Source organism: Palaemon carinicauda, chromosome 24 (genome assembly GCF_036898095.1).
Source record: "Palaemon carinicauda isolate YSFRI2023 chromosome 24, ASM3689809v2, whole genome shotgun sequence".
Lineage (NCBI taxonomy): Eukaryota > Metazoa > Arthropoda > Malacostraca > Decapoda > Palaemonidae > Palaemon > Palaemon carinicauda.
In genome coordinates this window covers 11624903-11641303 of record NC_090748.1, presented here as the reverse complement: position 1 = coordinate 11641303, position 16401 = coordinate 11624903, and the positions used below count along the sequence as shown (strand labels likewise).

Here is a 16401-nt window from a genome sequence, read left to right as displayed (position 1 = left end):
TTAAGTTCCAGGTTCACCGAAAGCCTTGAAATCAGATAAGAAACAAATTAAAAAACTCTACTAGACGACCCCTGCCACCTCGCGAATTTCCACATTTGTTATATGCTGCTGCCATTTAATTCCCCAAATCCTTCTCAATGCTTTATTCTCGTCATCATTATCTCCTACGCCTATTGACACATAGGCCATTTGCTTTATTCTCAAAGGCAAAAAATTTTTCATGAATTCCTACAGTGCTGTGCCACGACTGATGCCCATAAATTAATATAGCTCTTACAAGTTGAGTGTATATTTTGATTTTGCTGTGGTATGAAGTCCAGCAAAATGCCTTGTAACAGACTCTCAAGTCATCTTAGGTGTATCTCAGTTATGGCTACAAACTTATCAGTCAGACACTTCAACACTCCTTTTCATCTTTCATCAAACTTCAACATGCTGACTAGGAAATGAAGTGATACTCTTGACATGACTGCATAGTATAATTTGAGCCTTTTTAAGATTTAGTATTGCCCTGGTGGACAGTAGGTGATTGTTCATCTGGCAACTACTGATGATCACTATCCCTGAAAGGTCTAAATTATCTGCTGGGTATGGCGGGGACACTTGAGTTTTGATAGCTTACTGCATATTTACCGGTTAACACTGCATCAGGGATGAAAGTTAACCCTCGTATAAACTACAGTATTTTTACAGTATGTCCACATTAGATTGAGGCAAAAAATACCCACTCCTTAAAGTTTGTTGGCCGTCACATTGCTGTGGTAAATATAACCCAAGTTCTTCTCTACACAGCTCCACAAGCAAAGAGTCCACATACTCTTATCTTCCACTAGGATAGATCATAACCATCTGTGGTTACTGGAAGGGTCGGGAACTAGAGCCTTTTGGGTCACTTTACGAGCATAAAATTGAATGGCGTCTGGTAATTTCTACCTCTAATCATGTTTCAGGGTAAACTTTGAAACTCCTTCACTATCAAAGTGTGTACCCAGTGTTTTGCTACTTTTCCTGGTCAAGTTGAAATATCTTTTCACCTCCATCTATAGAGTGATCGTTTATCCATGCTAGTTCCCCATTCAGTTCAAGTATTAATTCAGCAGATAATTTTTATATTCGAATCTACAAAACACTAGAAAGAGCCAAATAATGAGAAAATTTTATGTGGTGCAGACTAAGACTTAGTCCTTTGAGTTTATCACCACCTTATTGGATAGATTCACAATAGTGTTGTCATATTGTACAAATAGCAAAAGGAAAAATTAACCACAATAAGAATTATGTTTGCAAGAGGGTAAATTCAATTTGTCTTCCATTCTCATGCCTGGTTTTTTCATCTCTCAAATATGTCAAGAGAAATTTACATTACTGTATTTAGTACTGTTTAAATACTGAACCAAAGCTCATAAATATTTCAAACAAAATATATGCAAAAAAATAAAATTATCTTTATCAGGAAAATATTGTACACTTGTTTTGATACAGTATTTGATTTCAGTATGTCATAAGACTGTTTCAATGAAATACACTATTGCTCTCTGACAATGGGGTAGATTAGTAAACAAATTTAAGAAATTCAGTATACCCAAGCTTTAATCTTTTAAGGGGACCGTTGGCTATAGTGTTTGACAGATCAACTTTAGTAAATAAAGTATCTTTTTATTGTTTCTGTGTATGTATAAACATATCATACATGCTCTCCAGAAGTTTCAGCCAATTATTTTCACAAATAATGAAGATATAGCGGTCTTTAAATGACGACGTTATCTTTACTGCGTCGTCTGCATGACTGAGTCTGACAGAATCGTCTTTGCGTGTTTATTTTTGCAATTATATAGTGGTTTTTTCACTTATATTTCAAAATCTCATACGTCTGGCAGAAATGGAAGGCATTGGTAGAGGGTAGGCAAACGCAACTACCATCTACGAGAAGAACAGCCAGAGTTTCCAAAGATGTATAGAAGTTGCATTGCATGTGTGTTTGTTTACTTGCAGTTTGTATGTATAGTGTGTTTTCACAACATCCTCGTGAACTTTATAGCAAGGCCAATGTTACCTAAGGTCAAAGAAAGAACAAAAAGTAAGCAGAGAGCCAAAAAAAAAAAAGAGAGAGGGAAACATGAAAAAAAAGAGTACAAAGCTGGAACATTCTAACTAAAACGCTGGCAACAATGAGAGGCCGCTGGGCACTCATGACACCCTTATACCAAGTGTATTAGTAAACATAGGTTTTAAATACCTTGTTTAGAGACCCTCCATGTATGAATAAACAATATAAGTATAAAGTAAGGATATCATAATAATGTTATCTCAGTTTTGTAAAGAAAAAACAAAAATTTATAGCACATCTTTGGGAGCTCATAACTCAAAAACACTTATTCATACTTGAGTACATTTTTCTCACTTATGTATTGTTCTATTTCAATGAGAAAGATATCATTGAAAAGAAGAATAAAAGTCCCACAATTTTGTGTAACAGAATTTTGATTTTCCTTTTTCTCTTTTTCTTGATTATTTTACGTCTAGGCGAAGAAAATTAAAAAAAAAATCATTAAAAAAAAGGAAAAAGGAAAATGAAAATTGTCTCACAATTTTTGATCAATAAGACATTCGTGCATTTGATGACTTTGAGGTACATGCAACGAATGTTTGAAGCTGAAAAAATAAATGTATGTAATTACACACTTGTAATGGTTATAAAATAAAATGGGCTGCCATACCTGTGATAGGCTATCCTGGTACACACATATAGATACTGTACATATAAATATGACCTTCCTGTGGCATGCATGGATATGGGATATGCGCTGTCATATATATTAATCTATGTATGTACTCTGTGATGCGTGCTTATATTTACTGCCAGACCTGCAAAAAATTACTCATTGAGAGAACTGTAAAATGTGCCCCTGATTGGCTCATCCAAATGTTTGACTCTCATCTGGCTGGTATGTAGCCTGAAATATAAATATAACATAATGCTCCCTCTGGCCTCATAATAATGATGCACCTTCTTATACTGTTACTAACAAATAGATCAAGATAATATTCCTAAGATCATTGTAGTATAACAGTTCCGGTAGCTGTGGCTTCCCTCGCGAATCTGTTTTTGTTCCAACACAGAGACTTACCTCGAACTACTTTCTTAGGAGGTACCTGGAATCTCCTCTCAACCGACCAGAGTTTTGTGTAGTTTACCCTACTTCCATTTTCTGTGAGGACTACCCCAGGCGTAAGGATACGTGCCCTGAGGCTAGTCCCGAGCCAGGTCGCGTGTTAGCTTGGGTCTCGCTCCTCAGTAAGTTCTCTGGTCGCGTCATGATACCATCCCGACGCTCTCCATTCTCTGTGCGACCCTTTGTGTCCCCGACTCGTGTATCCCGCGTGGTATCCCGTGCTTTCCCTTGTGTTCTCGCGTGTTCGCTTGATTCCCTTGTGCTTTCCCAAGTGTGTTCCTTATCCTTTCCCTGCGTTCCTGTGTCTTTCGGTGTTGTGTTGTGCATTATGGAACAGGCCCGCCGTTGTCCTGGGCCTAGAGCCTGGAAGTCTTGTGGAGCCGGAGGTTGACCCGCATTCCCTTTGCTCTTCCTGTAGGGGGAAGGACACTGAAGTTCTTGACATTCCAGTCTCTTGCTCTGTCAGCCAACTGGATTCTTAGGAGAAGGGATACGGTCCTGACCAAGCTACAGTATCCCGGAAAATCCCTGACAGAGAAGCAAGGGCTTTGAGGAGCCTGCCCGTGTGGGGTGACACTCTTATTTCCTTTGAAGCAAATGGAGGAAATCATGGAGAAAGTCATGAAGAGGAAGGAAGTGAGTGGGCCCAGACCTCACTCCATGAGGAGACCCGCTTACAGGAGGACAACGTCGGATGGTCCCTCTACTTCTCGAGCCTCTCCTAGCCAGACGAGGAGAGACGCCCCATCTACCTCTTGGGCTCAACCACCGTAGAGGAGCTCCGGCAGCACCTGCCTCGTTTAGAACGGCCTACTCAGCTTCCAGGAGAGGGCGTTCAGGCCGTTCCTCCAGAAGGAGATAGAGTGGGAGGCCCCCTACTCCTGCCCAAGCCTCAGGTTGGGGGATGCCTCAGACATTTTTGGCAAGCATGGAAGGCCCACGGTGCGGAACCCTGGACAGTATCGGTATTGAAAGAAGGTTACAGACTACCATTCCTAGCAGAACCGCCTGATTCCAGCCAGCTGGGCGGAGTGGCTAGCACCCAAGGACCCCTTGAAGAGAGCAACCCTTCTGGAGGAAGTATCCGTGATGTTGGAAAAAGGTGCGGTGGAAACGGTCCTACATCCGGGCCCAGGCTTCTACAGTCGTCTCTTTCTGGTGGAGAAAGCGACGGGGAGTTGGAGACTGGTGATAGATCTGTCAGCCCTCAACAAGTTTGTGTGCAAGACCGACTTCAAGATGGACACCCCAAAGTCGATCCTGCAGTCCTTGAGGGAAGGGGACTTAATGATGTCCATAGACCTCAAGGACGCATATTTTCAAATCCCTATCCACCCCTCAAGCAGGAAGTTTCTCCAGGTGAAGTGGGGTACCCAGATCCTGCAGTTCAAGACCCTCTGCTTCGGATTGTCAACAGCGCCCCAAGTATTCACGAGAGTCTTCACGACAGTCTCTGTGTGGGCTCACGAGCGGGGTATTCGCCTCATTCGATACCTGGACGACTGGTTACTCCTTTCCTCCTCAGAGGTAGTTTTGAAGGAGCAAGGCGTGAAACTAATACAATTCTGCAAAGTTCTGGGTATCACGATCAACCCGGAGAAATCGCATCTGTCTCCCTCCACCAGGATGACTTACTTGGGGATAGTGCTGGACTCCCGCCTAGTGAGAGCCCTCCCGTCGGAGGAGAGGTTGAACAACCTAGACCAGATCATCCAGCCTTTCCTTTCGGGACAGCCCAGGAGAGCCAAGGACTGGCAGAGGTTGATAGGTCACCTAGTGTCATTAGAGAAACTGGTTCCCCAAGGGAGGCTCAGACTCAGGAGCATCCAATGGAACCTGAAGGGGCTCTGGAACTAAGTAGACTCACCCTACAAGTTAATTCCCGTTCTTCCGGAGGCAAAACAATCCCTGGAGTGGTGACAATATCGGCCGAATACCCTCAAGGGGATGCCCTTCGCAACCGAGCCCCCCGAGATGCTTCTCTTCACAGACGCCTCCAATGAGGGGTGGGGAGCACACCTCCTCAACAAGTCAGCAAGAGGATCTTGGACGGAAGCAGAGAAAGCACAACACATCAACGTCCTAGAGATGAAGGCAGTCCGAGAAGCGTGCCTACAGTTCGTAGATCTTCTAAGGGGAAACACAGTGGCGTTGATGTGCGACAACGCCACAGTAGTAGCGTACATAAAGAAACACGGAGGTCTCAAATCGAAGGAGTTGTGCGATCTCGCATTTGAGATCCTAGATTGGGCGGAGTCAGAACAAATCGTGATTTCAGCAAGGTTCATTCCAGGCAAAAGGAATGTCCTAGCCGACGGGCTCAGCAGGATGGGCCAGCTAGTGGGTACCGAGTGGTCTCTTCTCCCTTGGGTAGCCAGGCTCATCATTCAGAAATGGGGTTCGCCGGTGATGGATCTCTTTGCAACCAGACTGAACGCACAACTCCCCGTATTTTGTTCTCCTGTCCCAGACCCAAAAGCGGCATTGGAGGACGCTTTTCAACACAAATGGGACAACCTCGACGTGTACGCTTTTCCTCCCTTCGCACTGATCAGGCAAGTGCTCAACAGAGTAAGGACAGCTCACAACTTAAGGATGACTTTGGTAGCACTCTGGTGGCCGGAGAGAGAGTGGTTCGCGGATGTAAGATATCTAGCGTGTCTTCCCCCGTGGCCTCTGCCCGACAGACCAGACCTACTGCGGCAACCACACTTCCAAAGGTTCCACGACAATCCTCAGTTTCTTCGCCTTCACGCTTGGAGACTATCGAGCAACTCCTGAGGAAGGAAGGATATTCGGCAGGAACAGCTGAAAAGATGTCGCGTTTTCTGAGGCGGTCTTCAGCAGCGGTCTACCAGGCAAAATGGGCTACTTTCACGAAATGGTGTGCCTCAAAGAACATCAAGCCTCTAAAAGCCTTGGTTCCGGATATTGCGGATTTCCTCGTGCACCTCAGAGACGAGGTGGGCATGTCAATACCGGCCATCAAGGGAGTCCGTGCAGCCTTGGGCCAAGTTTTCCTCCTGAAGGGCATTGATCTGGGCTCCTCTAGGCACATCTTTATGCTCATCAGGAGCTTATAACAAGCATGCCCTCCGCCAGCCTCCAGGGTACCGCAGTGGGACGTGGAAAGAGTATTGAAAATGTTAAGTGAACCACCGTTCGAACCCCTGAACGACATAGTGGACAGGGATCTCGCTCTCAAGACGGTCATCTTGTTGGCCTTGGCCTCAGCTAAGAGAGTAGGAGAAATCCATGGGTTGTCCTACGAAGTCTCTCATTCGAAGGGGTGGCGGGAGCTCTCCTTCAGGTTCGTCCCTTCTTTTGTAGCAAAAACACAGAATCCAGCAGTCTGGGACCCTAAGTTCGAGGGCTTTTCAATGCCAGCTATTCCTTGGACAGGGAATCCAGAAGATTTGAAGTTGTGCCCCGTCAGAGTCGTGAGGAAATACCTTGAGAGGACGGCTAATCTCCGCCCTGGTATCAAAAATCTTTTTGTCCACGGGTACAACGAAAAAGCAGGTATTTAAAAATACCATCTCCTATTGGCTAAGACAGGTGATTGTCAGGGCCTATAGCAAAGCGGGTCTTCCCCTGACAAGTAATCCCAGGCCCCATGACATTAGGCGTCTAAGTACATCTCTGGCTTTTGAGAGGAACATGGTGGTGGCCCAGATCCTTAGAGCAGGCACCTGGTCGAACCAGTCGACCTTCACAACTCATTACCTCAAGGATTGCTCGAGGAAATCTCTAGACGGGTTCTCTATTGGGACAGTCATCTCCGCGCTCCAAGCGATTTAACAGTGAAGCCCCAGGTACAATCGTGGGTGGCAAAACCAAGAGACACAGGTTCGTTTCCTTTCACCCTTGTCCCTTTTTCCTTTCCCGACTCAGAGATAGACCCAGATACAACCTGCAAAAGACACGTCTTCACAACTTCGCCACAGGACTCAGCATCACGGAATTTTTAAGGGTGAGTACTTAGACACTAACATGAGCTCTTTGTGTAGTTTTTCCCTGTTTTGTTTTCCGGATATCTTAGAACCTAGTTTTCTACCTAGGTTCCTGGTCGCCCGATTAGTTGGGTCTAGAGTTCAGGAAGACACTCCCACCTCCTAAAGTGTAAGTCTCCTAAGAAAGTAGTTCGAGGTAAGTCTCTGTGTTGGAACAAATCACAAATTTTTAAGTAATTTGTATTTTTTCTAACATACTTATCGAGAACTACTTTCGGGTAATGGCCCTCCCTTCCTTCCCAGAGTGCCTTACTGACCCTTAAGACATTTTATAACACCCAGGAACTTACTGAGGAGCGAGACCCAAGCTAACACGCGACCTGGCTCGGGACTAGCCTCAGGGCACGTATCCTTACGCCTGGGGTAGTCCTCACAGAAAACGGAAGTAGGGTAAACTACACAAAACTCTGGTCGGTTGAGAGGAGATTCCAGGTACCTCCTAAGAAAGTAGTTCTCGGTAAGTATGTTAGGAAAAATACAAATTACTTAAAAATTTGTGATATTTCCCTGTTTACCTTTTGCACCCCCTAGGTGGCGCACATGCCGCTTGCCCGCCAGATTTGACCTGTCCTAACTCATCATTCCACAATCATTTGATTTATAAAAAAATTGTGAATGTATGATTTTCAATACAATTGGTGTCGTCAGTGGCAAAAAATCTACCAAAATTTTTTATAAAAATAGTGATTTTCTTTTAATAAATCAAAAAGTTTTTGATCAAATTACTTTAAATTTGTTTATAATGAAGGTATTATATATATCTACAATATATATATAGAAATTATGTATTTTGAACGATTAGAAAAAAAATGGCGGACGGTCCCCTTAATAAAGAATTTAATTTTCATTAAAGTAGTTGTCAGTCTTATGGAAAGTGAGTCTGTCATTAAAAGTGAGTATTTATCCCTAGACGTAATTGCATGACTTATAGGAGTGACTTGATTTATAATAAGTGTGGGGATCTGGAGGAAGAAAAGTGTAAAGAATTAGGTTGTGTGTGAGGGAGCCTAGCTCAGTACCACCTTACAAGAGTTTTGTGACCTGCAGTGATATGTAAAATATGAAGTCTTTAAATGGCAAAATTGAATAAGAGAACTTTATGTTTTCAAATGAGAGGTCTTGAGCAATACTCGGGCATAGAAAGAGGTTTCTTTAATATCTATTCATTAAGGATCATTTATTGTCAAAATTGATACAGTAGTTTATGACGTGTGTGTAAAGTTTGTGTAAATTTGAACTAAACCTGATAAACTTTGGATAATATATTGTGAATTATCTCTTTACATGACTTATTACTAAATTGAATTCATCACTTTACAGGGTATAGAGCCATATGAAAATCGTGTCTTCCCATTGTCTGAGGCAGAATATTTAACAATGATAAGAAAAATAGAAGACTGTGATAGTGACCCTGTTAACACTTTACCGGATCCCTCCAATCGTGAAGCAAATAATGTTGATGAGGTAAGGTAACCAGAAGTGACTTGTTGACTAGCATGGCTATTAGTATAGTTTTATTTTTGGTGTTCATTGAAAATAAAGTGCAATATGTATGATGATAAAGAGCTTAATCAGATCAAGATAAAATATGGTTGGGTAAAAGCATCTGTTCAAAGAACTATAATTTTGATGTTATGTAGGAGGTGTGTCTTTCAAATACAGTATGTGCATGAATACTACTAATAAACTCTTGATGATCACTATTTCAATAGTTACTTGAAGATGTGAAATGCATTTTGTCTATGTTAAATAAGTGGTGAGAGACTGGTAGATATGTGTGTTGAGCAAGAGATGGTTATAAGTGCTAGCTTTTTCAAAAAGAAAGATAAAAACAAGTATACATGGGTAAGAGTGGCAAATGGAAGAGTAGTAGAAAGGGCATTAATGGATTATGTGTTGATCCATCCATCCATATACCAAGGCACTTCCCCCAATTTTGGGGGGTAGCCGACACCAACAATGAAACAAAACAAAAAGGGGACCTCTACTCTCTATGTTCCTTCAGCCTAATCAGGGACTCAACCGAGTTCAGCTGGTACTGCTAGGGTGCCACAGCCCAACCTCCCACATTTCCACCACAGATGAAGCTTCATAATGCTGACTCCCCTACTGCTGCTACCTCCGCGGTCATCTAAGGCACCGGAGGAAGCAGCAGGGCCTACTGGAACTGCGTCACAATCGCTCGCCATTCATTCCTATTTCTAGCACGCTCTCTTGCCTCTCTCACATCTATCCTCCTATCACCCAGAGCTTTCTTCACACCATCCATCCACCCAAACCTTGGCCTTCCTCTTGTACTTCTCCCATCAACTCTTGCATTCATCACCTTCTTTAGCAGACAACCATTTTCCATTCTCTCAACATGACCAAACCACCTCAACACATTCATATCCACTCTAGCCGCTAACTCATTTCTTACACCCGTTCTCTCCCTCACCACTTTGTTTCTAACCCTATCTACTCGAGATACACCAGCCATACTCCTTAGACACTTCATCTCAAACACATTCAATTTCTGTCTCTCCGTCACTTTCATTCCCCACAGCTCCGATCCATACATCACAGTTGGTACAATCACTTTCTCATATAGAACTCTCTTTACATTCATGCCCAACCCTCTATTTTTTACTACTCCCTTAACTGCCCCCAACACTTTGCAACCTTCATTCACTCTCTGACGTACATCTGCTTCCACTCCACCATTTGCTGCAACAACAGACCCCAAGTACTAAACCTGATCCATCCACCTCCTCAAGTAACTCTCCATTCAACATGACATTCAACCTTGCACCACCTTCCCTTCTCGTACATCTCATAACCTTACTCTTACCCACATTAACTCTAACTTCCTTCTCTCACACACCTTTCCAAATTCTGTCACTAGTCGGTCAAGCTTCTCTTCTGTGTCTGCTACCAGTACAGTATCATCCGCAAACAACAACTGATTTACCTCCCATTCATGGTCATTCTCGCCTACCAGTTTTAGTTATGTGTTGATAACTAAAAGAATGTTTGGGAGATTGAAAGACGTGCACGTGTTTAGGGGTATGGCTAACGGTATGTCTGATCATTTTTTGGTGGAAGGAAAATTAGTTGTAGCAAAAGAGTGGGGGAATAGAGTAGGTGGAAGTAAAAGGGAGCTAGTGAGGGTTGAAGAGCTAATAAAACCGGGGGTAAAAAGTAAATATCAGGAAAGGTTGAAAATGGCATATGACGAAGTGAGAGTAAGAGAAACTGGTAATTTAGAGGAGGAGTGGAAGTTAGCAAAAGAAAATTTTGTTGGGATTGCAAGTGATGTATGTGGCAAGAAGGTTGTTGGAGGCAGCATGAGGAAGGGCAGTGAATGGTGGAATGAAGGAGTGAAGGTAAAAGTGGAAGAGAAAAAGAGGGCTTTTGAAGAATGGCTGCAGAGTAATAGTATAGAGAAATATGAAAAATAGAGAGAAAAATGTGGAAGTAAAGCGCAAGGTACGTGAGGCAAAGAGGGCAGCTGACCTGAGGTGGGGTCAGGGACTGGGTCAGTCATATGAAGAGAATAAGAAGTAGTTTTGGAAAGAAGTGAAGAGAATAAGGAAGGCTGGCGCGAGAATTGAAGAGACAGTGAAAGATGAAAATGGAAGGTTGTTAAAAGGAGAGGAGGCAAGGAAAAGGTGGGCGGAATATTTTGAAAGTTTGCTGAATGTTGAGGATAATAGGGAGGCAGATATAATTGCTGTTCCAGGTGTTGAGGTGCCAGTGATGAGAGAGAGATTACAATAGAGGAAGTGAGGAGAGCACTAGATGAAACGAGAGTAGGAAAAGCATCTGGTATGGATGATGTGAAAGCTGAGATGTTGGAGGAAGGGGGTGTGACTGTACTTGAATGGTTGGTGAGATTGTTTAATGTGTTTTGTGTTGTCAATGGTACCAGTAGATTGGGTTTGTGCATGTATTGTACCACTATATAAGGGTAAGGGAGATGTGCATGAGTGTTGTAATTCAAGAGGTATTAGTTTGTTGAGTGTAGTTGGAAAAGTGTATGGTAGAGTAATGATTAATAGGATTAAGGATAAAACAGAGAATGCAATCTTGGAAGTACAGGGTGGTTTTAGAAGAGGTAGGGGTTGTATGAATCGGATTTTTACAGTTAGGCAGATATGCAAGAAATATTTAGCAAAAGGTAAGGAGGTGTATGTTGCGTTTATGGATCTGGAGAAAGCGTATGATAGAGTTGATAGGGAAGCAATGTGGAATGTGATGAGGTTATATGAAGTTGGTGTTCGGTTGTTGCAAGCAGTGAAAAGTTTCTACAAAGGTAGTAAAGCATGTGTTAGGATAGGAAATGAAGTGAGTGATTGGTTTCCGGTGAGAGTGGGGCTGAGACAGGGATGTGTGATGTCGCCGTGGTTGTTTAACTTGCTTGTTGATAGAGTGGTGAGAGAGGTGAATGCTCGAGCACTTGGACGAGGATTAAAACTGGTAGACGAGAATGACCATGAATGGGAGGTAAATCAGTTGTTGTTTGCGGATGATACTGTACTGGTTGCAGACAGAGAAGAGAAGCTTGGACGATTAGTGACAGAATTTGGAAGAGAGTGTGAGAGAAGGAAGTTGAGAGTTAATGTGGGTAAGAGTAAGGTTATGAGATGTACGAGAAGGGAAGGTGGTGCAAGGTTGAATGTCATGTTGAATGGAGAGTTACTTGAGGAGGTGGATCAGTTTAAGTACTTGGGGTCTGTTGTTGCAGCAAATGGTGGAGTGGAAGCAGATGTACGTCAGAGAGTGAACGAAGGTTGCAAAGTGTTGGGGCAGTTAAGGGAGTAGTAAAAAATAGAGGGTTGGACATGAATGTAAAGAGTGTTTTATATGGGAAAGTGATTGTACCAACTGTGATGTATGGATTGGAGTTGTGGGGAATGAATTGGAGACACAGAAATTGAATGTGTTTGAGATGAAGTGTCTAAGGAGTATGGCTGGTGTATCTCGAGTAGATAGGGTTGGGAACGAAGTGGTGAGGGTGAGAAAGGGTGTAAGAAATGAGTTAGCAGCTAGAGTGGATATGAATGTGTTGAGGTGGTTTGGCCATGTTGAGAGAATGGAAAATGGTTGTCTGCTAAAGAAGGTGATGAATGCAAGAGTTGATGGGAAAAGTACAAGAGGAAGGCCAAGGTTTGGGTGGATGGATGGAGTGAAGAAAGCTCTGGGTGATAGGAGGATAGATGTGAGAGAGGCAAGAGAGCGTGCTAGAAATAGGAATGAATGGCGAGCGATTGTGACGCAGTTCCGGTAGGCCCTGCTGCTTCCTCCGGTGCCTTAGATGACCGCGGAGGTAGCAGCAGTAGGGGATTCAGCATTATGAAGCTTCATCTGTGGTGGATAACGGGGGAGGGTGGGCTGTGGCACCCTAGCAGTACCAGCTGAACTCAGTTGAGTCCCTTGTCAGGCTGGGAGGAACGTAGAGAGTAGAGGTCCCATTTTTGTTTTTGTTTCATTTGTTGATGTCGGCTACCCCCCAAAATTGGGGGAAGTGCCTTGGTATATGTATGTATGTATGTAAATAAGTTGAAAGAAAATTTTATCTCGGTAGTTTAATTAATATGAAGTATTTTTTTTTTTTTCATTCAACAGAGTGGACGTAGTTCTCCGATGAGTGAAGTTACTGATTCGGCACCAGAAGATGAAGGCAATTATGATGATACAGCAGAGCCAAAATGGACGATATCTGGATTAAAAGATGCTACTGGTCAGTGTGTGCTACAAATACACCGCAACTGATATTGGCATAACTCTGACAAGGCTCTAAATAGAAATTGAAGAGGAATAGGATAACTGTCTAATTTAAAATTCCAAGATTCATTTATTCAGTTTATTGGCAGTTTGTCAAAAACTAATAGGGATTTATGGGGAAATGTATTAAATCTGAAGCTTCAGGTGAAATCTTTCACCTTAATCATATTGTTCATTTGCAAAAAGATTCCATATACAGTACAGGAATGCGGTTTTTTAACATGCACTTGTCAAACTTTCAGGGATGGATGTATTTCCAAAATTTATTTTATTTCATGTAATTGGAATGTCTTAAAGAAGTCTCGTTAATTTTGCTGTAATTGGAGAATAACTAGTTGTTTATTTTGTTGTAACAATTTGACTACTATTATACTTATTGTTGCACAGCGCCACAAACTTTGTGACGTTTGCTAGGAGAGATGTTTTAAACAAGGTGGAATGAAAACTTCACGGTAGTGATACGTTTAGAAATATTTTTGTTTTGATATTTTGAGATTAGTCTTGTAGTAGTTCAGTATCAGGGGCTTGCAATGTAGTGCTAGTGAAAAGAGAATGCAGTATAGTATAATGTTGAATACAGAATAAATTTTGTCCAAGTTTTTCTATTATCATCAGTATTCAAAGCAAAGGCTATGCCTTGTTGCCATGCAATGTTCCAGTTATCCATACTCTTTGTCAGTTGGAAAGTTTTTGTTAAAGAGGTCAAGCTTTCCTTTCAAACTGTCCAAGCTTGATCCTTCCACTTACCCCCAAACAACTTGAAGTTTTTGTTTACATGAAAATAGTATGTCTAGCCCATTACTTTAATATTTACTGCTGTTTATCAAATTCTGAAAACTTGAATACAAGTAAAGAGTAGCGTTGTTAATTAAAATCCAGTTTAGAAGTGTTTATGATGAGAATGGAAGAAAGTTTATGGATAGGCTTAATTTTGGAATGTGTACCTTTTTTTTATTTATTTATTTTTAATTAGTTGGTAGTTTTTAGTTAGAGGTCTCCTTACCTTGTGTAAATTCTGTCAGATTCTTTAACACTGTGATGATATATAGTAATTATTTTCAGTACTATTATAGCTTTGATATAAACACTTTATTTAAAAGTGTTACTGAATGATTATCAAGGAAGAATGAGAAGATAATTTGTAATTGATAATAAACACGGCAGTATAAATTTGCTTTCAATCTGAACAGAATTCTTAAAATATTTTTAGCATTTCAGATACAGTACGTTAAAGAAATCATAAGTTTTTTTACTTTCTTTTCTAGGTCCACGAAGAAAAAAAATACAGTAAAAAAAAAAAATATTTAGTATATGGTCTCTGCTTAGCTACTTGTTTGGTAAAGATATGCTTCTTTTTGGCAGAATGGATATATGTTTCAGACTATATCCATTTCTCAGTAATTAATTTTGAACCAAGTGCTCCGAAGAAAGAGGATGGTTGAAGTATCAAAGATTTGTGTACAATTACAGGCATGGAGAAGAAAATTACTCTAATATGCTGTGCTTTTGTCCTCCAGGTGAACACAGCAGAATATACGCTTATGTAATCTGTCATGAACTCTCCTGTAAACTTTAAAATCTAATTACATAATGACGTGTTTCATCTATTCTCGAAATGTATCTCCCTTCATTTTACATTATATACATATAAAAATATATATAAATATATATATTATATAGGTGTCTGCCTATTGTTCTTTAGTCTAGAAGACTAATGGAAATGTATTCTTACCAAGTAATGTTTTGCTTTGTTTAATTTGCTCCTATGGGGCCCTTGTAAAAAGGTTATTGTAAAATGTAACCACAGTGATGCGAGACATATTTGTACCTTTGTCAACAATGCCTGTTTGTCATCATTTTCTCAAATCTTCCCTTATGAAGGGGAGGTTTGTAGTACAGTAAAGTATCAATATTCTTGTTTTTCAAGTCTAGATTGAATAGGCATAAAATGTTGACATTCATGTAAATATTGTATAGAAATCAGTGTGATGACAAGTATTGGTAACCATTCATTGTTCTTGAATGGAATACTTGTTGCCTGATTGAGAGAGCACTGTCAGAGAAAACAAAAGGGAAAAAAAATACAAACAGTCATGGTATTTTATTTTCCTTCTCTAGTTTTTAGTTTCAAATAATTCTTGTTACCTATGTATTGTGCATATAAAGTATTTTAAAAATGTCTTAATGGGTACATAAATTGCTCTAAATTAAGGTAATATCTCATACTTGCATTTTGTATAAAATCCCTGAATGAAAAGGTGGTCCTTTAAAGAAGTACTTTTGATGATATGACTGCTCCACATTGTAATAGTTAAGAGAATTTTTCCTCAAATGGTAGATTGAAATGTGAAGGTAAAGGAGCTTTGTAAACAGGAAGTGTACGTGCCTTGTTGGCAAATGAGGGAATCCTGAACGTGTAAAGATGATCGTTAGTATTCTCGGATCTCGTGTAATGGCACTGATAATGTTTAAGGGTGAAGACTAGGTCTATGTTCCTCATTATAGCTATGACAGTGTAGGATTATTAGAAGGGCTACTTTGGCAATGGGAATGGGACTAAAAATAAAAGTTTTAACATAATTTCATAGTTTTGAAACCATTAATGGTGGCTCTGCATTCAAAGATATGCCAGCAATTTTTTTTAAAACCTCAAGTACTAAAAGAATAAAGATAATATCCAGCAGTCAAGCAAAGTTAGGGGGTTTAATATTTGATACAGAATGCTGCTAGACATTAGCTTATAAGGAAGACAATTAGAGAGATGCTAAATAAAAAGCCATCATTCCCTTAGGACCGGTTGACTGTATTTCTATACATAGCCACTGTATAATCCTTACAAGTAAATTTTAACTCGTTCAGTATAAAAACTATTGATAATGCAATGGTTCTTTAAATGTGTATGTTATTATTATTATTACTAGCTAAGCTACATCCCTAGTTGGAAAAGCAAAATGCTATAAGCCCAAGGGCTCAAACGGAAAAATAGCCCAGTGAGGAGATGAAATAAGGAAATAACGATACAAGAAATAATTAACAATTAAAATAGAATATCTTAAATACACAACATCCAAACAGATATGTCATATATAAACATAAGAAACAGCAAAAAGTTTAAACTTGAAGTTTACAGATTCAACTACCTGATTAGGAGTATCATTCGACAACTTGGTCACACGGAATAAAACTTCTAGAATACTGTACTTTGTAGTATTGAGCCTCATGATGGAGAAGGCCTAACTATTAGAAATAACTGCATGCCTAGTGTTACGAACAGGATCGAACTGTCCAGGAAGATATGTATGTAAAAGATTATCAGAATTATGAAAAATCTTATACAACATGCATAATGAACTAATTGAACGACGGTGCCAGAGAACGGGAATAAGAAATTTAATAGATCATAAACTCTGGCCCAACAAATTAAGTTGACAATTGGCAGCTGACGACCA

At 40.7% G+C, this 16401-nt stretch overlaps 1 protein-coding gene across 3 annotated transcripts in view; it reads left to right on the top strand.

Annotated features, from left to right (window-relative positions):
• nsl1 (non-specific lethal 1) overlaps positions 1-15044 on the top strand; it is a 178939-nt gene extending 163895 nt beyond the window's left edge. For 2 of the 3 annotated variants that reach the window (XM_068348052.1, XM_068348051.1), the window contains exons 11-12: positions 8507-8650; positions 12794-15044. In XM_068348052.1, coding sequence (XP_068204153.1) covers positions 8507-8650; positions 12794-12940 — 291 coding nt within the window. In that variant the 3' untranslated portion in view covers positions 12941-15044. The remainder of the gene's footprint in view (positions 1-8506; positions 8651-12793) is intronic. The other variant, XM_068348054.1, reaches the window with a different exon arrangement.
• The last annotated feature ends 1357 nt before the right edge of the window (positions 15045-16401 follow it).